The 24,458-nt window shown below is 43.1% G+C and overlaps 1 protein-coding gene and 2 non-coding genes across 3 annotated transcripts in view; 2 read left to right on the top strand and 1 right to left on the bottom strand.

The window, feature by feature from the left end:
* The window catches only part of LOC119659229 (polycomb protein Scm), a 28,217-nt gene extending 10,292 nt beyond the window's left edge, over positions 1 to 17,925 (top strand). Inside the window, exons 2-5 of the mRNA XM_038067203.1 lie at positions 2,332 to 3,234; positions 3,294 to 3,594; positions 3,662 to 3,837; positions 16,542 to 17,925. Coding sequence (XP_037923131.1) covers positions 2,332 to 3,234; positions 3,294 to 3,594; positions 3,662 to 3,837; positions 16,542 to 16,685 — 1,524 coding nt within the window. The 3' untranslated portion in view covers positions 16,686 to 17,925. The remainder of the gene's footprint in view (positions 1 to 2,331; positions 3,235 to 3,293; positions 3,595 to 3,661; positions 3,838 to 16,541) is intronic.
* Positions 2,095 to 2,168, top strand: Trnan-guu. The gene has a single exon. It is a non-coding gene; the product is annotated as a tRNA-Asn (tRNA).
* Positions 9,950 to 10,023, bottom strand: Trnan-guu. The gene has a single exon. It is a non-coding gene; the product is annotated as a tRNA-Asn (tRNA).
* Positions 17,926 to 24,458: the final 6,533 nt, after the last annotated feature.

The raw sequence follows: 24,458 nt of genomic DNA, 5'->3' as shown, positions 1-24,458 counted from the left end.
TATTCTAAGAGTTTCTGCAAACCTCCCGGTGTTTACCTTCGCAACACTTCACGCACAGAAAGAGCGCCGGATAGCGCACATCGAGATTTTCTGTCAACCGCTTCAAAGCCAATGCATTGATGATTGCTTGCGGAGAAGTCTTCCAAAACTCGCCACTCGTCCACCGGTGATTCTGACGCGAAGGTTACTTCGGGAATGCTTCCCTCACAACCTGGGCGCTAGAACGTTAGGGTGGATCTGGTGTTTAAAACTATCCTCCTGTCTCCTGTTCTCGCCGCCATTTCGAGAATTTGTTTCTCTCTGGAGTCTAGGTATACCACATTCAAGTATCCTGACATTGAAGTTATTCCGACCAGGATCCGTCCCTTCGTGCTTAAGATATCGTCCTCCAAAGCCTGCGTTAAAAGTTCGGCAGGTTGCAGACATGTGCCCTTAATTGAAACATCTGTAACATTTGGTAGGGCGGCTCGGATTCGCATCCTACATATTACCCAACCAATTCTGATTTTCTAACTGTTAAGAAATTCCACCACGACGATTTTTGGTCCCAGGAACTCGCAGAAGCGATACCAATCCGGACATTAGTTACCTTCGGAGTTTCGTGCTTGATGGCCTCTTCTACTTCGTTATTTTCTGTGAGGCAGTCAAACCTCGGATTTCCACAGAACGTACCTTTGTCTGTTTTTCTCGGGCCTAATTTGACCAGAACTCCATCACCCTTCGTTTTCCAAATGGAAGACACTTCCGCTCCGCTATTTGCGGGCTTAATCGATAACAGAATTCAACGAGGACTTCCGCAAAGGTCTTGCCTTTCGGCTTAATAAGCAACGCTGGCGGCCTAGTCCTCATTCGTCTACCTGAAGTTTTACCAGCGTATCGTGTGCAAGGGAGCGGGCCGCAAGACAGGAATAGGTATGCCCTCGTGGACAAAGCCCCTACCCCAGTTCTCTGAGGTCTGACCTACGCTTATTAGATCTCGGAACTCACGGACGGATCAGCACTCGCTCGAGGTAACGAGGTCTACTAATATCGGTTTAATGCACACTACCCGACCAGGGTTCCGAAGTGGCTGGTTCCTGATACACGCTACAACGACCCCCTTGGCAGAGCTAGGCTCATATTACCCCATCAACGTTGATAGAGTTGTCCACGGCTTCGGGGATTCCCAGTGTATATTGGTCATTAGCAGTTCGCTCTTCACCGAGAAATTTCCTCCAGGCTACTACCTAGGACCATGGACCTTGGGCACCTGATTCTGGAGTTGGAAAGAGAAATAGAGTCGAAGATAAACACTAAAAAAATCCAGGTTCTTACTCTGGTTGGTGGACGCACTCTTCCTATCTGCATTATCGGGTAAAAATCGAGGGTGTCCATCAGTTTGCCTATTTTGGTAGCGTTATTTCTGCCGTCGGCGACACCTTGCTTTATGTCATCCACCGCATTAACACTGTTGCATCCGCCTTTACTGTTTTGTTTAAAATCTGGAAATGCGGATACCCCAGTATCAAAATCAAGATGAGATTGTTTAGGGCTTATATTCTCTCCATGGTCTTATCTGAGTTCAGCACATTGAAAATGACCACCCCCATTACTAAAATTCCCCAAATCTTCATTAATACCTGCTTCCACCATGTCATTGGTGTACTCTGGCCTGAGAAAATCTCGAACAATGAGCTGAGTCGGCGTACGTCCCAAGTATCGGTAGATGCGTTAATTACGGGGAAGAAGGGGCAGTGGATAATAGGTAACACTTTAAGAATAACCGATAATTGCCTTGGTGACTATGCCACGCAATGGAATCCAATCACGGAGTGACCGAAGAGATCGTAGATCAGAAGATGAGGAATGTAGGCTTTTCGAGAAGACTTGGAGAGGGCTAAAGCACTTTTATTCGATCGGGGAACAATGACGGGTAGGCATAGTGGATGCGCTACGTTAAATTTAGAAGATATTGGCCACCATTTAAAGGACAACTTCAGACCCATACAGTATAGTATTCAGAATTCAAATTCTGTAGATTTTTGCAAATCTTTACTATTAGGGGAATCCCCTAATGTGCAGTTGATGTTATTGATTATCTCGCCAGTTGGATGTGCCTCCGTGGCGCAATTGGTTAGCGCGTTCGGCTGTTAACCGAAAGGTTGGTGGTTCGAGCCCACCCGGGGGCGACTTTTTGCCTGCAAACTAAATTTATGAAAACAACGAAAGCATTTAAATCTCTAATCGCTTAATTTTGCAGATCGTCAAGACAACAGTTACCCTAGACGTCTTTTTCAACCCAACCTATCTATCTTGAACGGCACATGACTTATTATTCAAAATTCTTTTCAGATAAAAGGTTGCGAAGCAGCCCCGGCAGAATGTTTCAAACAAGCTCGCGATCCACCGCCGAACAATTTCAAAATCGGCATGAAATTGGAAGCTTTAGATCCCAGAAATGTCACCTCTACCTGCATTGCAACCGTTGTTGGAGTATTAGGATCCCGTCTAAGACTTAGGCTTGACGGTAGTGATAGTCAAAATGATTTTTGGCGTCTTGTTGATTCAAATGAAATTCACCCAATCGGACATTGTGAGAAGAACGGCGGAATGTTGCAGCCACCACTTGGTTTTCGAATGAATGCAAGCAGCTGGCCTACGTTTCTATGTAAAACTTTGAATGGGGCGCAAATGGCTCCGCCGGAAATATTCCAACCCGAACCAAAGGGTCCAGGCAAAAATCTATTTCAAGTTGGACAAAAATTGGAGGCTGTTGATAAGAAAAATCCACAATTAATATGCTGTGCTAGTGTGGATGCCGTTAAGGATGATCAGATCTATGTAACGTTTGATGGTTGGCGAGGTGCATTTGATTACTGGTGCAGTTATGACTCAAGAGACATATTCCCAGTGGGCTGGTGTGCTCGAAGTTGTCACCCGATGCAGCCTCCCGGACAGAAAAACAGACCAGACTCGAGTTCTAGCAAACAAAGACACTCACGAACGTCGTACACTTTGGTTGAAGAGCCTACGAATCCTGTTACAGCCCATTTTCATACGAAATGTAAAGGTGGTCCACTGATAAACAGCTCGAAGCTACCGTCGATGGTTACAGCACCAACTCACCAAACTCTAGCTAAGCTTTGCCTACAGGAAGTTCTCGCTGCAAGTACAGATACATCGCAATTGTCGCCGTTTCTATTTAGACTTGATGGCGATGTTCATATCGTCACGGCAGCAGGGAAGAATTTTACGGTATATTTCCAGATCTTCTCCATTATCGTAAACATATGAATACTAACGGATTGTTTCAGGTTAAAATACCGTCCTCACTTCGATCGGACACTGCAATGTCCGACTTTCTCGAAACATTATGCACATCATGTCAAACTTGTCCTAATCTCATTACAATTGAACCTGGTCCGGACCAATGTGAAAAGTGTGCCTCACAAAGTCTAAAACGTGCGATAAAAACAGAACCGCAATCACCTCCTCCTGCCGCGCAAAAGAAAAAGCCTAACGTTGAGCCGGTTGCGGCATCTTCTACTACAAACAATATTAATGAGGCTCAATTACCCACATCATCCACCTCATCATCACCGCCGACACCACCTGGTAAGCTTCTCAGTGTTATTTCAATGAAAATGGCTCCTAATAGAGAATTTTCTTCACTTTTTTGCAGAAGCATCTCAAATTGTAACGGTCACAACAACAACGACCACACAAACTATAAAAAATCCCAGTCCTCAACCTCCCATACGGGGACAAACTATTGATTGGACAATCGAAGAAGTCATTCAGTATATTGCATCGAACGACCCCACTCTGGCTGTACATGCGGATCTATTCAGGAAGCATGTGAGTAATTGGATTTTATATGAACCATTTTCCATTAGAATGGATGTAGAACAAAATGATATTCAAAGGAAAAGTTGGAAAAGACTTTACCGAGGCAAGGATGCTTTTAATAGCAGCAAAAATATGTACAGGATGTTCACCTGTGTTGTATGTTGATTTATGTTGTGATTGATATTCGCATTTCAAAAGATAGAGTTCCACGAAAAGGCACTTTACAATTTCCTGTTAAAGTAAAGAAGTATCGAGAATGAGACAGACGAATCAAATTGCTTTTCGATAGTATTGGAGGGAGGTGCAATATAAGGGAAGACTAAACTGGAAAAGTCAATTTATGTCTCGATTATTAAATGTTAAAAATTGCATGCATTATTTCAGATCAGTTTCGAAAATTTAGTTGTTTCGTGATCCCCACCACTCATCTATGAATAGTTGACCAAAACGTAATCGAGTATTGCGATCTTGAATTCAATTATTCCGGAGAAACTGAAAAGAAACGATTTATAATACAACTTATCCGTTACTCTTCGCTGATATACTAAATACATGCTATGTCGTATCGTACCATTCAAGTGGATTTGTAATTGTAGGTTTAGTTATATCCTTATAATCAGGATATTTGCAAGTCACCAATCAATTGTAGAAAATGCGTCTTTACCATGAATGATCTAAAATAAATTGCGCATTAAACACATAATATTTTCCACATATTTTCTGTTTAGACTTTGCCAGTAACTGAGTCAGCTCGTCTGGATCGAATGCCCCATTTTCCCCGGTCATGTGCTTGGCCCGGGTAGAGTCGTGAGGCTTTCAAATCACCATCGAGCGTTTCAAACCATGGTTATTTCCTCCGTGAGTTCGCTATTTTCCTTCTATGTTCCTATGATCGGAAACTCAGAGGATGGTGGCTTTGAGCCAGCCGCCAAGACTATTCAATGTGTCCCTGCATTGTCTCATCATCCTGGAGGTTGTCGCTGTGTGTGTGTGTGTGATCGTGGGGGAGAAGCTACAGCTTCTGAGCACTCAGCCCGTGTTGGCCCATTGTACTCACCTCTCCCGTCTAACGGAATATTCCGGATTCGTTAACGTATCGCAGGATTTCCGTTAGTGGATGTGATGCTACCCGTCGCAATTGGAGAACATCGGCACCAAAGATCTGATGCCTGATGCGTCCATAGGCGGGGCATTCACATAGGAAATGCTCCGTGGATTCCGCTTCCTCATTACAGGAGGGACACGTATCATCTTCGGTAATCCCTATTCTGAACATATGCCCAGCTAGTGAATTATGGCCTGTCAGAATGCCCACAATATACCTGCAAGTCCTCCTGCTTTTCGACAGGATAAACTTTGCGGTACGTATGTTCGGTTCTGGCAGGAAAAGTTTGGTGTGTCGAGCAGTATTTAGGCTCTGCCACCTGTCATTATGGGAAACTTGTTCCCAGTTTTTGAAAACAAATTTAGCCAATGCTACTGATACTCCAATTGCTGGCTCCGGTCCCGGCATAGGGGAGATTGATCCTTCTTTCGCTAAAGCGTCCGAGATTTCATTTCCCTCTATGCCACAATGACCAGGTACCCAGAGTAGTTCCACCGTATTGAATCTAGACATAGAGTGCAAACGGTTTCTGCATTCCTGAACGATTTTCGAGGTGATCAAAGGACTGCTCAATGCCCTCAGCGCAGCTTGACTGTCACTGCAGATTGCGATGCGCCTGCCCTTCAACCGCTCGTCAATCACCCAGTTTGCCACCCTTAGGATCGCATAAACTTCGGCTTGGAAAATCGTTGCATATTGTCCCAAAGGAAAAGCCCACTTCTCGTTTTTTATTCGAGAGGTAGACTCCGGCTCCAGAACCCTCTTCTTGGAGTTTGGTTCTTATCGGCAAGTTTCCAGTATCTCCAGTACTTCCGCTTGGAGTTCACTGGTGAATCCTGGGAGATCATACAACTTGGCTACGCTGTGTGTATCCGAAAATAAATCCTCACAGACCATCTTTGAATGCTGTATAATAACCTTTTAACACGTCGCCGGTCCTCCACTCTTCCCTGGTTGTAAAGTGCACAGCAAAATTCATCGTAAAGGCCATACGTCTTCGCTGTCCAACATCCAGATATTTAATGTAGAGATCCAAGATTAGGATTAGGAGGTATACCTTGAGGGCATCTCCCGGGCAGGCGTTCTATTGTACTTCTTGCTCGGCGACGGCCACCACATAATAAAACCGTTCGTTATGATGGGACCAACCACGGCTGTGTACATCCAGAGATTTTTATCGACTCTTCCTTATAAAGTGTGCAAGCGTAGAAAACCTGATCGGCCGTAAGCTATGTAAGCCAAGGAGGTACGTTCTCTGTTCTCGCCTGTTCAAGTTTAACTATGGTTAGTTCGCTGGAAATCAGGTTTAGACACAGAATTGCTCCAAGTTTATTCCGACGAGGGTCTCTTCTGCTGTGAAATAAATTGTAATGTTTACTTTGGTATCCTTTGATGGTTCGACCTCCTTCGATCGGGAACTTCTGTATTGATGGGACCTCGATGTCTTCCTGTAAGACCAGTAGCTGAAGTTCACTTCCAGTGATACAGATTTGTCTGTAATATTGTCAGCATGATCTAGCTGCGTAGGGGATTCATCAGCCCCCGTCGATCTTCATCTCTTCCAACAGCTCGTTGACGGCCTCGACTGGATATAGGTAGTTGTTCAGTTTCGCAGGACGGAGCACTTTGCGTTCCTGATTGCGAATCGCACTTTATAGTCTGCCTTTTCAAGCGCCTCCATGCACTCTCTGTTTATGCGGAGCAGAAAAAGTTGGCTGTTTACCAGGGGTTTTGAAGACGCAACGATTGGACGAGCTTATCCTTATCTATGTGGATCTCAGCAAACAGATGCGACCGACCAGTTTTCTGGGAATCCACCGGATGGGACGATCGTGAGCTTTACGCCCTCCCAGGCGTCGCGGGTCATAGCGATTCAAAGCAGGAGATGCCACTTGTTTTTTGGGGAACCGCCGACGTCAAAGGTTTCGAGTTAGGGGTACTATAGCTGGTACTTGCTCCCGGAGCTTGTTGAATTCAGCGCAGCAGGGCTTCGGCTGACACCGACTGTACTCGATGGCTACTGTTGCACCAGTACTCCGTGAAAACTGTCCACTCTGGTTAGTCCGGCATCAAAGCAATAGTTCTACTCGAAAGTGCAGGTGGCCAAGATATTAGAAGCCCGCAGACTAGACTACTAGACGTGTCCGGATAGCTGAGTGATTAGAGCACAAGGCCGTCGTACGGAATTTGCATCGTGATTTAACGTCGAATACCAGTCGACTTAGCTGTGAATGAGTACCTGAGTCAAATCAGGGTGATAATCTCGAGCGAGCGTAATGCTGACCACATTGCCTCCTAGAGTGTTGTATAGTATACCGTTACGGTCTTGAATGAAGGGCTCTAACACACTTCAAGGCCCTGATCCAGTATGGATCATTGTGCCAAAGATTCTTTTTCTTCAGCCTTTGTCCCGTTCACAAGCGGGGTCGGCTCGTCGTGATCGGCTTCGCCATTTACCTCTATCTCAATCCGATCATCATGTTTGTAACGACATTCTATGCATTTTCTTGGTCGACCTGTCGCGGGGCCTGTCACCAAGAGAGATCAGGTAGGATTTAGCATAGTAGAATAACTCCAACTATACTCTATTTATCTCTTTCCCTGATCTCAGCATTTTATTTTTGTTTTACTGAGGATAGTACAGAGTACGTTGCCTCAAACCCTCCTCCTTTACCTGGGCTTGGGACCAGCATACTATGTTAATAGCATGGCGGATTATTATTATTATACTAGACAACAAGCTCCCCATTGTCTGGGCTGTTGCTCGGGTTCGTCTCTCGCCAGATCCGCTTCGGGTAACGTCACGGATGAAATTTTTGTAGGCTGAAGAACAACCGCGATCGTTAAGTGGACATTTTCGGACGTTGTGTGCACCCAATGGGACGCAGTGACTTCGAACATTTCTATTGAAAATGCAAATTAGAAGCGATTACCGGACCATTTCCTTCAATGGAAACGGAGGGTGGTTAGTAATCCTTTCAATTGATTTTGGATTTGTTGGATAATTCCTTTGGCCACACCGCATGATGGGATAGAAGAATTGTGGCATCGACAATTGCTCTATGCTCGGCCCGTTCGTATGGCCCAGCTGAATAAATTCTTACATGAATGCGGCATACTGGGCTTTAACTTCAGGCGACTCGTTCAGTCTTATTTCCAGGAAAATGAACCTTTTTTGAGTGCCATGTCGAAATAGTCTCCCAGTTCTGTTGTCTTGCCCGTGAATGGCAAATGGACTGTGACTTGTCCTAGTTTATCTCATTCTATAATTTACAAAAAATGTGATTTTCAGCGACCGTTGGGGGTGTTGCTTGTGTCGAAATTTTTAAGCGCCCAGAGCTAGAATTGCTAATTCAATGAGTGTTCCTCTATATGAATGTCATATGCCAGCTCTTGATCGGAGGCTTCAAACTTCCAGCCGAGTTAGGTCGTTTGAAGTATCGGTGAGGTGGCTGGTTGGATCGGCCTCGCGAATAGTTCCAGCTATTGGCCAATCAGCGGCGTCCACGACAATAGTGGCCAGTGTCATTATATATCCCTTGAATGACTTGAATTTATGCAGGGTCAATAACTTTTTGGAATCAACTCCGCTGTTCAAGTTTACCCTTTGATCCGTTTCAGTCTGAGGCTGGTGGTTACGCCCTCTGAAACCAAGTTCACCTGAGAACTGGAATCAAGCAAGTCTCCGCAAAGGAAAACTTCCCCATTAGGAGCAATGGTAGGTATCTGGCCGTGAACAATTTGCCTGAACAAGTCAAGGAACTGAGTAGATGTATCCTACTCCCACAACTCTTATAATTTCGTTAAGGTTTTTTTTTTAAGAAAGTTAGTGGCGCGCCGCTGAAGAGCTGATTTTCTGAAGTTGATTAGTGAAGAAATGAACCGTGCAATCGTCTGAGATTATCGCTCGACTTATTTAATGACGTCACGGAAATAATCAGAGATGGCAATGGCAACACCATGCTGATTGCTTAGACCACCAAAATAGAGGAGTTTCCAGCTATTTTTACCGTGTTCGTGTTCTACTTCGCAACTTTGAGTACCGCACCATCGAGTTTCTCTCGGACGTCACAACTGATAACGATTTCAAACCCGTTTATAGTATTACGGAAGAACTTGAAAGTGGTGAAAATGTTTCGATGGTCCAGGCGTTGATGAGCAGTTGAGAAGCTGGAAGGACCGCTTCATCACAATTCTCAACCATATAACATCAACCCACGGTAACATGTGGAAATTTGAAATTTGCTCAATGCCCTTATGCGGAGTAAAACCGTGGGCCTTACCAATCGCTCAGCGAACTCTTTCATCCCAGCTCCTATAGGTTCTGCAGAGCTGATAGTCGCAATTATACAGAAATCCCTGAGAATCCGAATTATTTCTCAATTGCTGCCGCAAAGATAGTAGCTTAAGCAATCCTGCAACGCACCAAAGGACTTTTTAAGGTTTGGTCGACAGAGAGCAAGTTGCCTTCTTTATCAGTGTTGTTCTTCATGATATGTTGGCTGGAGCACGTAGAGGGATTCAATTCACTATGTCATCTTTCCCCAAACGCCTCATCTATGTTGATCTGCTTGCTTTCTTGCTGAATCATGGACCCTGGTCAGTCAAAGGGCTCTGGATTTGAAGGAAACCAGAAAAGTCGGACTGAAAATAAATGGCAAAAGGTGCAATGTCCTTAGTTTGACGAGGCTTCGTACTATTCTTGCTTGCGGAAACGATACTTTTGCCCACGGTGGCACCGAACTGAATAGCCAATTCCGCCTTCGCTATGTTGTCCAAAATCTTGAAATGCGGTTCCATGCCTTTTTTGGGACTGTCAGAGAGAAAGAGAGAATTGTAGGCCTCTTTAAAATATTGTTTAAAAATTTAAATAATGTTTGATATGGATACATTTCGAATTGAATTGAGAAAGAATCTGATTTTCAAATCATCACATTCATTATGCTGCGAATAAGAGATTTTGCAGTTGATAAGGTTTAAAGTATCTTCCATAAAATTATTCTTGGAGCAAAAAATCGCCCCCGGGTGGGCTCGAACCACCAACCTTTCGGTTAACAGCCGAACGCGCTAGCCAATTGCGCCACGGAGGCACATATCAGGGCATAGATAATCAATAACATCAACTGCACATTAGGGGATTCCCCTGCTTGTTTATTTTATATGATTTCGATCTTCAAAGCAAGTCAACCCACACCTGATTAATGACTCTAGAAAGTTCAAGCTAGCCTAATGGTGAACTAAAGTAAGCGGAACTGATGACGATACGGCATGACACGGACTTCAAATTTAGCTAACAATTAAAGACACTAGAGGGACACCTTTTTGAAATGGCTCTCAGACTAATGTTACAACTGCCTCATCCCGAAAACAATTTTATTAAGTTGGCAGTGCAAGTGAGGTTGAAAAGAATTACTTAGCATCTGACCCTAACTCTGAACAATAACTCTCATAAGGATCTGTATCATGCTTGCATAGATTATCCGCGAAGATAGCTGCTTGCAACTGGGTCCCATGAATTCAGTGATAACAACAATAAAAGTAACGACACAATCGGCAAAATTTGTAATCACGCGCAACTAAAATTGTGGAGCAAGAAATAGAAAAATTAGTAGGGGGAGGGAGAATAGCCGAATAGTGATAGATCTGGGGGCCAAAAAGTAGAAATGCCTTCGAATCTGACTTCCAAAAATGGACTGCGATAAAAGATGGTGATATCTGAGCCACATGGTATGCAATGATTGGTGGGATTAGAAAATGCTCAAAAGCCATCGATGTTGGTTAAATCGACCATAAGGGGAAAAGAAACTGGATAATGGGAAACAATGTCGGGGTCCCAACAAAAACTACGATGAGTGACATGCCTGGCTCGTCCTGTTCGTCATGGTCACACATATCGACCAAATGGGCAAAATAGGCGGGCTGTCGCTAAGTCCGTAAAAGTTATAATTATAAAATCCATTGTCGCCCCTGTCGCATAAATGTGAAGCACAAGTTGAGGAAGGCAACTATTATGTTGCCCTATACCCTGGATGCCTGTTCAGGCTCGAAGACTAAAGAACAAGAGTAAGTCAATTTCGCCCGAACCAATCCTTCAACTCGTGAAGCAAAATAGACGTTCGTCGTTCTTGCATCCTACATGAAAAGATATACCCAATCTACAGGGTGCTTCTACGCGGGCTCATTAATCGTAACGTGCTCAATTGGACAGAAATATAGGGAACTTCTGGGAAGCTCGGACCTTCAAGCGTATACCCGCAAAGTCCGGTAAATTTAGAGAATCCCGGATGGTAATCACCTATGAGGCGGCCAGTCCAAAGACGTACATAAGAAACGATAAACTTTTAAGGCATGCTGCCAACGAAAGGGTACGGAACTCTACAAGTTGGAATGGGAAAGCGAGGCGTATGAACCCGTCTTCCGGGGAAAAACATGTAACTCACTCAACACTCAAACAAAATCAAGTGCACGTAGAGACTAGCCCGGAACAAGTTGAGAAACTCTTGTTTCTCAATCCGACACCAAAACGAAGTAGAGAGTCCGGAAAACACATCTTCCATCGATTTAATTAGATTGAACCCTACCAAGATTTCGCCTTGAACTTAACGAATGTTGGACTCCACTTTACGTACAGCTTTTAACGACTTAATCTGATTTAGTGATGGTTCAGCTATCGCATAAACCTAGAAATAATGACGAAATTGATCACAGATGTCCGCTAACAAACACTGAAGCTCCATTGAATCGTCCTGTCAACACTCGCTTGAAAGCTTCTATGCCAGCTAGGTTCGAGAATAGAGGGCCCTCTGCCCCCGACCACCAAGGATGGCATTTTGATCATCCATCAATCTCAGGCTTTTCCTATCTTCATCAATGGGAGGAACGTTGAAGGTTGCGTATGCTTTGCATATCTAAATAGCGTTGTTTTTGCCAACGCGGCACTGAACTTGCTTTGCTTTTTATATCAATAGCGGTAAATTACTCTCGTTGTTTTGTTCTCATTTTGAAAATAGCAACAAGTTGAGACTGTTCCCTGGCAATGTTTTCTGCGTCCTACTATATGGAGGATAGCTGAGTGGTTAGAGTACAAGGCTGTCGTACGGAATTTGCATCGTGATTTAACGTCGAATACCAGTCGACTTGGCTCTGAATGAGTACCTGAGTCAAATCAGGGTAATAATCTCAGGCGAGCGCAATGCTGACCACAATGCCTCCTACAGTGTACTGTAGTGTACCGTTACGGTCTTGAATGAAGGGCTCTAACACACTTTAAGGCCCTGATCCAATTGGATTGTTGCGCCAACGATTATTATTATTAGTATTCTGATGACTCTGAACATATTGTTGACAGCTAGGTGCAGGTTGTGTTTGTCTTGGGATTAGTTATTCTATTACGTATTATATCATACAATGGCACCCACTGCTCCCAGAAAGGCCGCGAAGTAGATGTCGTTTCAGAAAAAGTGGTACAGAAAAGTCGAGATGGGCTGGAAGCTTCTCGGAAAGTCATAAGAGAGAGTGAAGCGCGTTGCCACAAAGCGACAGCCATGGTGCTTAACGCACTGTCTCACATAGTGGCTTATGGCAATCGTGTGTTGAAAAAAAAATCTAAATTTCATCATGTCAACGATATTTTCCTTTATGCCACTTTTAGAAATTACAAAAGAACTCTTCGGTGCAAATAAAGATCCCAGAGTTATGAACTATGATGGCGATCTATTGATATACCAAGGACTTCATAGCGCGCCAATTTATTACTGTTGTATCTTTGAAAAAAGTCTCCGTTATTCAACATTCATATTTTTGTATTCACTACCGCGGCCAGAATAATTTTTCTAACTGCTCAGTTGTTACGATTCGCCATTAATAGAGAGGTAACAATGCAAGTTCAAATTACTTACTTTCCCTCTTGTGCTTTTGCACTTTGGAAAGCTAAGCGGTTTCAGATGTGAATCCAGTTTCATGTTGTTTCTGACAGTTACCGCAAGCCGCCCTTTCTTAATCTGGAAGCCGGTCTCTGGCAGACTTTTGATTGTAAGGTTCCGGTTCCTGGTTAAGGAGCATCACAATTGTATAGTACTACCATATGCATTAAAGGAGTTTTCCAATATAATGGAAAATGATGTTTTCTGCCGACAATTACATGCAGTTCAGGAGAGGCTTCCTAAAGGTGACATTGTGATCGTGATCGGTGATCTGAATGCCAGGGTGGGTTCTGATAACAACTTCTTCCGACATTTGATGGAGAAACACGATTCTGGCACCCGTAACGATATTGGCGAGAGGTTTGTAGACCGTCACCTTCCACCGCCTCGTCATTGGTGGGACATTGTTCAAGGGTAGAGCTTGTCATAAGGTCAGTTGAATTTCAACATAACGACACTGTACGAGCAGTTAAATTGACCACTTTGCGATCAGCCATAGATTTAGGAGTTGCCTCCGGATGTGCGTAACAAGAGAGGCGCTGATATCGAACTCGAAACAGATCACCATCTGATTATGATCGCTTACATTCGTGCGTGTTATGTCCGCCATTTGTCGCTAAGTTGGAGAGCTGCAATCCTCCCAAATTCAATAATGACCGACAGGGGGGAGGTATCTTGTTGATACACTGAGTAACCTACCTGCGAATATCAATTGGAATTGGGCCACTTCATAAATGCTCTTTCCTCGGGTGCTACGCAGGTCGTTGACCACGCCACGAAGGGGCGTCATAAGATCTGACTGACTACGGAATCATGGTATCGGATCGCCTAACGGGAGTTATTGTAGGCTATCTCTACCGTTGTAAATGATGACGATCGTGACGCGCTCGAACTTCTTGACTAGATGGAATTTGCTATTGCGCTAGTCCAGAACTTGCACATGGTTGCAAATCTTTCGATTATCCTTGAAAGACGTTAACGGTCGACATCTCATTCGCGATAAAAAGCAACTGAAGAGGTGGAAAAACATTTTACCACGGTTTTTAATCGTATTACATTCGGTGAAATTCCTCTTCCTCGCCACTGGGCTCGACGGTCGCAGAGTTATTAGGTTGTTGCAAATGAAATGGCCGATTTGGTACTAAAATTTGAAACGACTGTAAAGCTTACAAACATTTATTTATTTAATCAAAATAGGTTCCAGTCGATTCAAAACACTTCTCTAAGCGAGATACAAGGGCATGTATGCCAGTTTCGTAGAAGTCCAACTGTCGGGTGTTGATAAATTCGTCAAAAGCAATTTTGACAGCCTCTTCGTTCCTAAGTTGTTTTTCTGCCAAAAAATGATCCAAATGCTTAAAAAAGTGGTAGTCGGTTGGCGAAAGGTCCGGTGAATATGGTGGATGAGGCAGAGTCTCATACTGCAATTCGTTCAATTTTTGAACCGTTGTTCTGGAAACATGAGGTCGTGCATTGTCATGATGGAATATCGCACCGTCTTTGTTGACTAATCTCGGCCGTTGAATACTCCATTTTAGGTGCATTTCCTCGAGTTGAACACAGTATTTCTGTGCATTTATCGTTTCTCCAGGCGCCAAAAAAGAATAGTGGATAACTCCAGCTGTAGACCACCAAACAGTCGCCATTAGCTTCTTCGGATGGAGGCTCGGTTTCGGCATATGCTTCGGTGGCTCATCAGCATCTAGCCATTGTGCTAATCGGCGACAATTGTCGTATAATATCCACTTTTCATCACATGTCACTATTCTGTGCAAAAAGGGATCGCTTCTGTTGCGGGAGAGTAAAGAACTGCAAATTTCCATTCGAAGCGCCATGTTTTTTTCCGTAAGGGCATGCGCAACCCACTTGTCGAGCTTTTTCACCTTTCCAAGTTATTGCAAATGCCGGGAAGCTATCGAATAGTATACGCCCAGTTTCTCTGCAATATCTCTCACAGATTGGCGTGTGTCGGATTCGGCTAGCAAACGCAGCTCGTCGTTGTCAATCGATGGTCCTGGATGTCCACGTGGTTCACTTTGAAAGTCTACGTCGGCTGGCCGGAATTTTTCGAACCACTGCCGTGTGGTTCGTTCGCTTACCGTATTAGTTCCAAATGCGCGGTTAATATTCCTGGCCGCCTCCGCTGCTTTATGACCGAGTTTGAATTCATACAGAAAAAGTATACGTTCTTGGCTCTTTTCCATTCTTTTTTCCTTTTTATTCACTGTTATCACAACGATGATCAAAACTGAAATGACTCCTTGATTAAATGTAGGAGTGTTTATACTTTATTATCCGACACCAACAGTGGCAACTGGTGGTGGTTTGATACAGCAAAATCGCAACTAACTTCACTTGATTGCCAAATCGGCCATTTCATGTGCAACAACCTAATATTTATCGCTGCAACTGGAGTTTCCGCAAATCTGCTGCTTCCACTCGTACGGAAATCCTTGGAATGCGAGACCTTTCTTAGAGAGTGGAAGAAGGGGTTGATCGTTAAGATGCCAAACAAGAGCACCCGTTTTGAGTGTAACAATTGGAGGGGTATCTGTTTGCTCCCTGCTGCCCTACCCAGAGAGTATGCAAGAGTTAAATTGACCATGATAACTTTTCTCAAACATCTCAACTACTTTGATGATATCTGTTTGCTCTTTCACCGAGTCGTGGAACTTGACCAAATGTTTTTGAATTTGGAAAGAAAGGTAAGTAGGGTCACAATGAAGATAAATATCAACAAAATCAAGTTTCACAGTCTGACGAGTCCTTGGTCTCTCCCTATCTGCAATAATGGGCAGAGCATCGAAGGTGTCGATCAATTTGTAAATCTAGGAAGCGTGGTTTCTGCCGACGGTGGCACCGAACTGGATGTCGCTCGACGCATTAACAACGGTAGATCCGCTTTCGCTGTTCTGTCTAAAAGCTGGAAATGCAGTTATCTCAACAGTAAAACAAGTTGAGACTGTTTTGTGTTAGTATTCTTTCTGTGCTGTTATATTGGAGTAGCATGTGGAAAGTAACCCCCATTGTTACCCAAAAGCTCTAGACTCTGTCTACGTCGTATCATCGAAGTGCGCTGGTCTGATACTATTACAAATGAAGAACTTGGTTGGCGCACAGCCCCGTCACCCGTACGCGTGATCGGAATACGGAAGTCGAAATTAAAACATTGAGGGGAGCTGAAGCGCATTTCAGTGAACCGCGAACAATGGCGCGTGGGTGTGGTGGATGCATTATATTCCACAAGGGGTAGTAAAATGGTAAGCTTATGTGTTTTTTTCATAAGACTTGAAAAATTCTACAATGTATTATGCTGAGATTCTCCCGGAACCATAGCATATTATTCGTACGTCAATGTGGCTATGAACCTCGGTAGTGGATTTCGAACGAATTATGAAATCCTCTGTTTTGATGACGTTATTTCTTGTACATTCATAACCTGCCTACATCCTAAGCCGCGTAAAATCTTATTAGTGCCTGCCAAAAGACAACGTTGGATTTAAACCATTGGAAACTCTATGAGCTATGAATGAAAGTGTGTAATACATGGAATTGCGTGATTTGTAAATAGAATGGAACGTTTGAGTTGGTATTTTTTGTTGACTTAGAGGTTTGCAAGGTCTGTTATTTTTACGTTTGGTGTTTATCGTTTCTATCTATTTCATATTTGCATCTTTTATCTTCAGGAGATCGACGGTAAAGCGCTGCTGCTGCTAAACTCCGACATGATGATGAAATACATGGGTCTCAAGCTTGGACCAGCCTTAAAAATCTGCAATCTAGTAACACTATTAAGTAAAACAAAAGGGCGGAAAAGTACGCATCTGTAAAATATATTGCCGGCAAAAACAGTGGAAATTGTACATTTAGCTACAGATATCCTACAATTCTGTAAATATTAATATATACACATATATATAGAAACTATATATTTTTAAAGAAAAAACTAAGAAAAAAATTATCAAAAAAGTGGAGAAATATTGTAGTAATTAGTTTTGTTATGTAATTGTGATGACTTTTATTTCCTTTACTTCACCTACACAAACCTTTGTTCTCAAGTCCAATATTTCACTAGAAAACCTCGAGTATGTGAACTCCTTATATTTTTAAGAACTCTTTTGTTATCTCGGATTGTATATTCAACAACAAATCCATCCTTCACTGAAGTAAACGAAAACGAAATACAAACTCAAAATACAAGAAACAATGTTATTATTAAATTATGGCACTTATAAGTATCTGTACAAACGTGAATATATCGTAAGATCAAACGGTTATAAGTTGAAAATTTGCTCGGGAATTTGGACTGATCGAGGGTCCAATATTTCTGGAGTGTATTGTGAAAATCTGTTTTGTTTCCCGATCTTACGACTTATCTATAGGAAATCTGGAAATAGAAAAATTTAGGTGGAATATCAAATAAATCAACATTACACTTATATGAATGCATTAAACTCAAATTATTTAATGGAACACGAGGTATATCTTTGCACCTGTCAATATGTATCTGCGCTGGAAAAGTACATTTTCGTCACACACGTATTTTCCTTCTTTCGTCAATCTGTGTAGAGACTTAAATCGATAAATGCATACAACAATCAGTCAACCTTTGAAAACATACACATTTACACTCCGCATATAGCACAGGTTACTTCCTTTTCATTTATCATATGTGAAAATACATTTATGGGTATCTATGGATAGCATCGAAATCAAATGTCATAGACGTACTATAAATGAGAATCTGATAGTTTAGCTAGATAGAAGTATAATAACGACAATGGCAGTATGGTAAACTATTTAATACGATATGAAAGAAACATGTATTGAAATTTAGGTTTTGTTAATTTTTAATTTCTAATTTAAAATCATCCAATACAATAAATGAACACAAAAATGAAAGTTGCGTCACTACGTTTACACAATGAAGATTCATGAACGAAACGAATTATTAGAAAGTGAAAAATGTTATGCTTGTTATGAATTGAATTTAGTAAGTAAAACTACATAATTTCTTTTTTTCTTCGTTTTGAAAGGAAAACTGAAAATAAAGGCGTTATAGGATTATAATCGTGTTTTTAATTGATTCTGGTAATCTTTTTGTAATATTTCATCTCGCAGAGAGTTGGACTTCCAACATCACGTTTCAGCATATACCATTCTCTTCACGTCTTCGGGTCATCTCACTCACCTTGCTTCTGAGCACTATCAGTCACCCGAAAAAATGACAGTTGATTTTCCCTACAGTTTTAGTGGCATCTAAGCTTTCATCAATTGCTCTTTCCTGATTTAATGAAGCAACAATATGCGCTGTCGTTCATAGCTGAACCCTCGCAACCCTCGCCTTTCCAAACAGTCTAGCTCAATCAATTTTGGTCCAGTCCATCCCTCCCTCTGCTGTGAGGGATCCATCAGTGTACCAGGTAATCAGTTGTTGGTTTAAACCTTTCTTATCAAAATGGAACCCCGTTGCCATGTGATCCCTTGGTGTCAGTAATTCGGGATGCCGCCTTGGAAAAATGTCAATTTTTCTTCGAATCAGGCAATTCTCCTCCTCACTGAAACTCCCGGACAATCTAAAGATCGTTCTCCCAGCTTGCATCTCTGTGTGTAGATGCAGTTAATCCCAGAAGAACCTCCAGGGTTGCCATTGGGCATGGCCCGACCGATACTCACGCAAGCCAGTCTTTGAAGTTTGCGTAACTATATTCATAGTAGTATCTTCGGGGTGCAAATTCATTTTTAAGGTTTTGTTTGTAAAACAAAACCTTATTAAAATCGGTTCCATGTCTGTCTGTCTTTTTTTTCGGCGTTGGAAGGTGGAAAGGTTCAAAACCTACTGCAGGCTCTTGTCACGCAGTTATGTGAGACTTCCACTCACTAAAACCACCTCCTTCTCATTCCAGTCTCCCCACGAAACTCCTATAAAGTATTGCGTCGCGGGGCTGGATCAGCTTTTAACTGCGGCTCATTATGATTCTCTCCCTTCCTTATCTCGTCGTAGTTCTTCCTGCCTAAGTTGTTGGTGAATAGCTGGCAGTTCCCTTACAACCTGATTCCAGGCATTCGTTGACTCCAGCATGAACTCCACAATGTTTTCGGGTGTTAAATGCCTGTCGGCGACCGCTTCCATTCTTGTTCGGTGCGCGGTGAACCTGGGGCAATCAAATATGACATGCTCCACATTCTCAGCCACGTTACCACATCTTGGGCAGCATGGTGATTCGTCGTGGCCAAATCGATGTAAATAAGCATGATAACCTCCATGTCCACTTAAGAATTGTGTTAACTCGGGCTTAATTTCCCATGGCTTCATTCAAACCATCTCCGAATATCCGGAATGATGGGGTATGTCCAACGACCAGTTTGTGACTCGTCCCATCGCTTTTGCCACCCTTCGATAGATTCCCACCGTGCCAGTTGCCGTCGAAATGCGCTACACTCTCCAGCTGCATACATTTTATCGTAGAGTCGCCGGCCTTCATTCGCCAAGATGTTTATGGGGAGCATCCCTGCTAGTACATATGCTGCTGCTCCTGATGTCCGATACGCACTGCATACCCGGAGTGCACTTAGCCCATACGCCATTCCTAATTTTCGGCAGTTCACTTTGTTATTCAGAACAATTGCCCAGACTAGAGCTGCGTAGAGTAGCACGGAGCTGACTGCCCTAGAGAGCAGAAGACGTCGGCTTCGTCTTGGCCCACCAATGTTCGGTAGTATCCTCGAGATCGTTGCAGCGATAGAAGACGCTTTAGTTGCGGCGTACTCATTGTGTCTTTTGAAGTTGAGTCTTCTGTCAACAATTTCTCCCAAGTATTTGTGCGATGGTTGGGAGTAAATTGTTTTTTCGCCAACTTTGATTTTCATAGTTGTATTCTTTCTTCTCTTGCTAATGAGAACTACTTCTGTTTTATGTTCAGCAAGTGAAAGGCCAGAATTTCTCATCCCATATCGCTTCATTTGCATAGATCTCGATCTCGTCTTGGTGCTTTGCAACCACTGTTACTCCGATATCATCGGCGAAGCCAATAGTTGTCACGTTGTCCGGTAGGCTTAGGGTCAACACTCCATCATACATAACTAACCACAGCAAAGGACCCAGGACAGAATCCTGTGGCACTCCGCAAGTTGTCGGGAATAGTTTTAGTCCATCGTCCGATTCGCAGTAAAGTCTTCTCTCAAGGCGAAACTCAACCACAATGTGTACAATGTACTTCGGGGCCTGTATCTTGTCGAGTGCCTCGATGATTTTTTCCATTTTGCACTATTGAACGCATTTTTTACGCCAAGGGTTATTACTGCGCAGCATTTTCCTTCTTCTATTGCAGCCTGAGCCAAGCCGGTCAGCATGCTGATTGCGTCGACAGTTGATTTTACCTTACGAAATCCGAATTGTTTGTCGGAAAGGCCTCCTTCCTTTTCCGCAACAGCGAGCAGTCTGTTATATATTACTCGTTCAAATAGTTTGCCAATGGTATTGACCAGACATATCGGTCTATAAGAGGAGGGGTCACCCAATGGTTTACCTACCTTCGTAATGAGTATTAGCTTTTGTAGCTTCTATCTGTCTGTCTGTCTGTCTGTCGCAGGCACTTTTCTCAGAAACGGCTATACCGATTGACACAAAATTTTGTGAGAAGGTGGTAACTGTGGACCCCCAGATATGCAGTGAGTAATATCCTTTTACGCTGTAAAAGAGGGGTGTAAACATTTTTTCACCAAATATAGTCATGTGGGGTATCAAATGAAAGGTCATAATTAGTACTTTTCGAAGCTATATTTCTATATGCCTACCCGCTAACATTCTGCCCTTGCAGATCAGGGCATCTTCTATCTCTATGTGTGATGTGTTATCGGAGGCTCCTTTAATGTTCAAAAACCGATACAATGCTATTTCTTTTCTTTTCTATAGCATTCCGTAATACGTTAGTCAGCTGATACAGGGCAATTTCGGTTAACGGTCCTGCCCGGTAAGCGTGTTGATACCGATGTTAGAGATTGCGCATTAGAACGTTAGTCCTAATATAGTTTTATATGAGGTAAGAGCAATGTTAGGTAAATTGAGGCTTCTTTTTACCCGCTTTTGGAATGAAGACCCCTTTGCCCACATTCATACTCTTGGTATATATCCCGAGTTTCGCATCTCATCCCTTGTACATTTGCTTGACGACAAAGTCTTCAATAATTTCTTATTCACTCGGCAGTTTAACCAGTCGTATGCTCTTGACTAGCTAGCTGCCTGGACCTCTGACCAACTCGGGATTTTCCCCCTCTTGATTTCAGGTCTGAGTTTCTTAAGAGCATTCAACTCATGTGGTTTAATCTCCGCTAGTCCTCCCTTGTCCTGGCTCCGATAATGAAAGCTTAGGTCTACCCTAAGCTCCGATCTCCTTCCTGATCTGCCTGTCTGATATACAATACCTGAATCAGACGCGCTTTTGCTTGATCCTGCTTTTTGAGCAGTAGCCTTTGTTGGTTATGGTCTTCGCAGTAGGCCAATCATGAGGCTGAGATTCTCCGTTTTTGGATATGTCCCTCCACCTAGAGCGCCAGTTTGTGTGTGCTATGGGTCCCACTCATTTTTCTTTCTGTGTTTAAATAGCTCGTTCATTTGATTCCCACGAGTATGGAGGTTAGCAGGTCCACTGTGTTATAATCCGCCGTAGCACAGTAAGATCAAACTTACTAAGGTGACCAGGTATCTGTAAGGCTCTGCTCGAATACATTGCATTCAATGTGCAAGGCTCGCATAACACCCTGGATCGGGGGAGGTGTGCGTCGCTATATTCGTAGCGTTCTGTTAATAGTAGGGTCAGCTCGTGTAGGATGTGAATATTCATCACCCACTAACCATCTTGGTAGACGGATCCTGGAAAGCCACTTATCATCCTCGAAGAAAGATAGGCTGGCTCCCAACCATATATCATCATCAAAGAGAGAAAAGTTGCCTTTCGCATCAGTCTATTTTGCAGTCTGGTATTTGACCCCGTGGGACTTCTTACTCGCGGCTAAAGTTAAAAAGTTCTCGCAATTTATCCAAACAATTTAAAATACAAGATCCTCCATCGCCATCAACCGGACAGTCAGTCCTAGGGGGTTTAACGTGAGTACCTGTCATGGAGACTTGAGACTCTCTGTTCGCTTGAACGTAACCACAACCCCCATGAAGCTCCCACTTGGGGGCCAACCGCAAACAACCGAGCTGTACTTACATACAACAGGAACAGAAGTGTTCGATATCTTATGTACGTTCGTTACGGCTTTTAGCAAGTCGGTACAGATCTCTCTTGCCATCCCGAATGTCCAGTTTATCGTAAAGATTATTGTAATGGTTCGCTCGGGTGACAGCGACCGCTTTCTTTGCTTCCCGGTTGGCTTTCTTATAAATTTACCAATTAGCAGGCGCTTTATCGTCGAAAAATTTGTGGTAGAGGCGTTTTTTCACGGACCTTCATTTCAACATCATCATTCCAAAGCCAAGTATCTCGGTTGCGGTACCGCTTACCCGGCTTGGTGACCCCGAGGGTTGCAGAGGCTGCTTTGTGGATCGTGTCTTTCATTTGGTTCCATGATTCTTCCACGTTCGTAATGGTCGCCAGTCGTATGAGTGAAATCGTTTCTTCTTTCTTCTCACCAAATCGCCACCATTTAATGCGCCGCGGGCCAGTGCATTCCTCAGACTGTTTTATCGGTGGCTTAATTCGTAGGTCGGCAATCAACGGCCGATGTTGAAGTGCGATGGTCTCGTATTGAACGACTTTGCAATCAGTGACAGTGGTAAAGTGTTAGTGTCTTATGAGAATATAGTCGATTTGCGTTTTACTGTTCCCACTATAAAATCTAGGAAGATGAGACAATCGTTTGATGAACCATGTATTCATAAGTACAAGGTCATGAGTGTCCGCAAAATTGATTATACGCTCGCTACCCTCATTGCGCACTCCGAACCGCTTTCCCCCATGGCACCTGTTACCGTCTGCCTTTTCACCTACATGACCATTAAGATCGCTGGCAATGATAATATAGTCGTCAGCAGGCACATGACAAGTCTTTTCATCGAGAAGTTGCCAGAAGGCATTTTTCTGGGCATCAGGTCGACCTGTCTGTGGTGCGTACGCAATCAAGAAATGAATAGTGCGATCAGCTGATATAATGGTGAGCTTCATCAGCCGATCATCAAATCCTTCGACTTCTTTAATGCCATCACGGAAACCCTCTGAGATGGCAATGCCAACAACATATTGAGTGTGTGGACTATCAAAATAGAGAAGTTTATAACCATTTTTACCGCTTTCGCGTTCAATGTCGCAGCTTTTGGCACCAGACCATCGGGTTTCTTGCAGAGCGCAGATATCAATGCGCCTTTTCCGAAGGGATCTTGCGAATTCCTCGGTCTTTCCAGTTAGGATCCTAACATTTAGCGTGTTTTGTTCGGACTAACTTGCTTACGTTCTGACGTCGTTCGTAAGTCAAGCACCCTTGCCCATTTCTCGACAAGACCGGGGTCCGTCCTGCTGCGTCGACTAAGGTGGACGCCCTAGCATTTCTCCGAGGCTTGTAACTCAATCATCATGTTTGTAACGACATTGTATGCATTTTCTTGGTCGGCCTGTCGCGAGACCTGTCACCAGCATACTATGTTAATAGCATGACGGAGTTCTTAGATTCCCTAAATTATGTGCAGTTATTTATAACGCCAGCTATTATTGCCAATAATTCCTCCGTCTTCTTTTCTTCTTAACAACAGCTATTGTCGAACTTTATTTTTCCACATAGGCTGTCACCATTTGTCTTGATTGAATGAAACAAAAAGGATGCGCTCTTGACTCCGTCTTTTTATCGCCTTTTCAAACAGTCTAGCTTCATCTATTTTCCCCTGGATACACGTCCATTCGTCGAATGTGACCGACCCACTCGAGTTTCGCAACTTTATCGTGATAACACTTCTGACACCCTGCTGTATCTAAAGTTAAATAATTCTCGCTATTTATTCATAAAATAAAAAATACAAGATCCACCCTAGATAGGAGAAATTCTCAATGACTTCAAAATTGCGATCTCCTATCTTTATGGTTTTCAGCTGACAGTGCTATTTGATGTTGTTTCTTTCATTTTTGGTGATGACGTTGCCACCATGTATTTAGCTTTCCCTGTATTAATGTGCAACCTGATCGACCTGGATGAAGGCAGGTAGTAAATATCAGGACGTTTCTCCCATTGTGTCAATATTTGTCGCACAGAGTTGAGTGAACTTGGAGAGGAAAGTACCTCTAGCATTTACATCAGTGTGATAATCCTTTTTCACTCACTATACTTCTAAACCACCACTTTGCAATATTAAGTATATATAATGCTTTCTTACTTTTCGTTAACTTTCTTGAACATTAACTTCACTTGCTCTTATGACGTTTTTATTATAACTAAACTTACAAGCATTATTTATGACTTAAGCTTAGGCTACCTTCCTCTCCCACACGCCCCAAGTCGCGCTCAATGGGTCAATATTACAATTCAGAGCTCTTCACATGTCACATGATGATGGATGTCGTCGATACTCGACGCTTTGCCCACCTAATATGACTCGTCTCATAGATAATGCT

This window comes from Hermetia illucens, chromosome 6, assembly GCF_905115235.1.
Source record: "Hermetia illucens chromosome 6, iHerIll2.2.curated.20191125, whole genome shotgun sequence".
Taxonomy (NCBI): Eukaryota; Metazoa; Arthropoda; class Insecta; order Diptera; family Stratiomyidae; genus Hermetia; species Hermetia illucens.
This window is presented reverse-complemented; position numbering and strand designations above follow the sequence as displayed.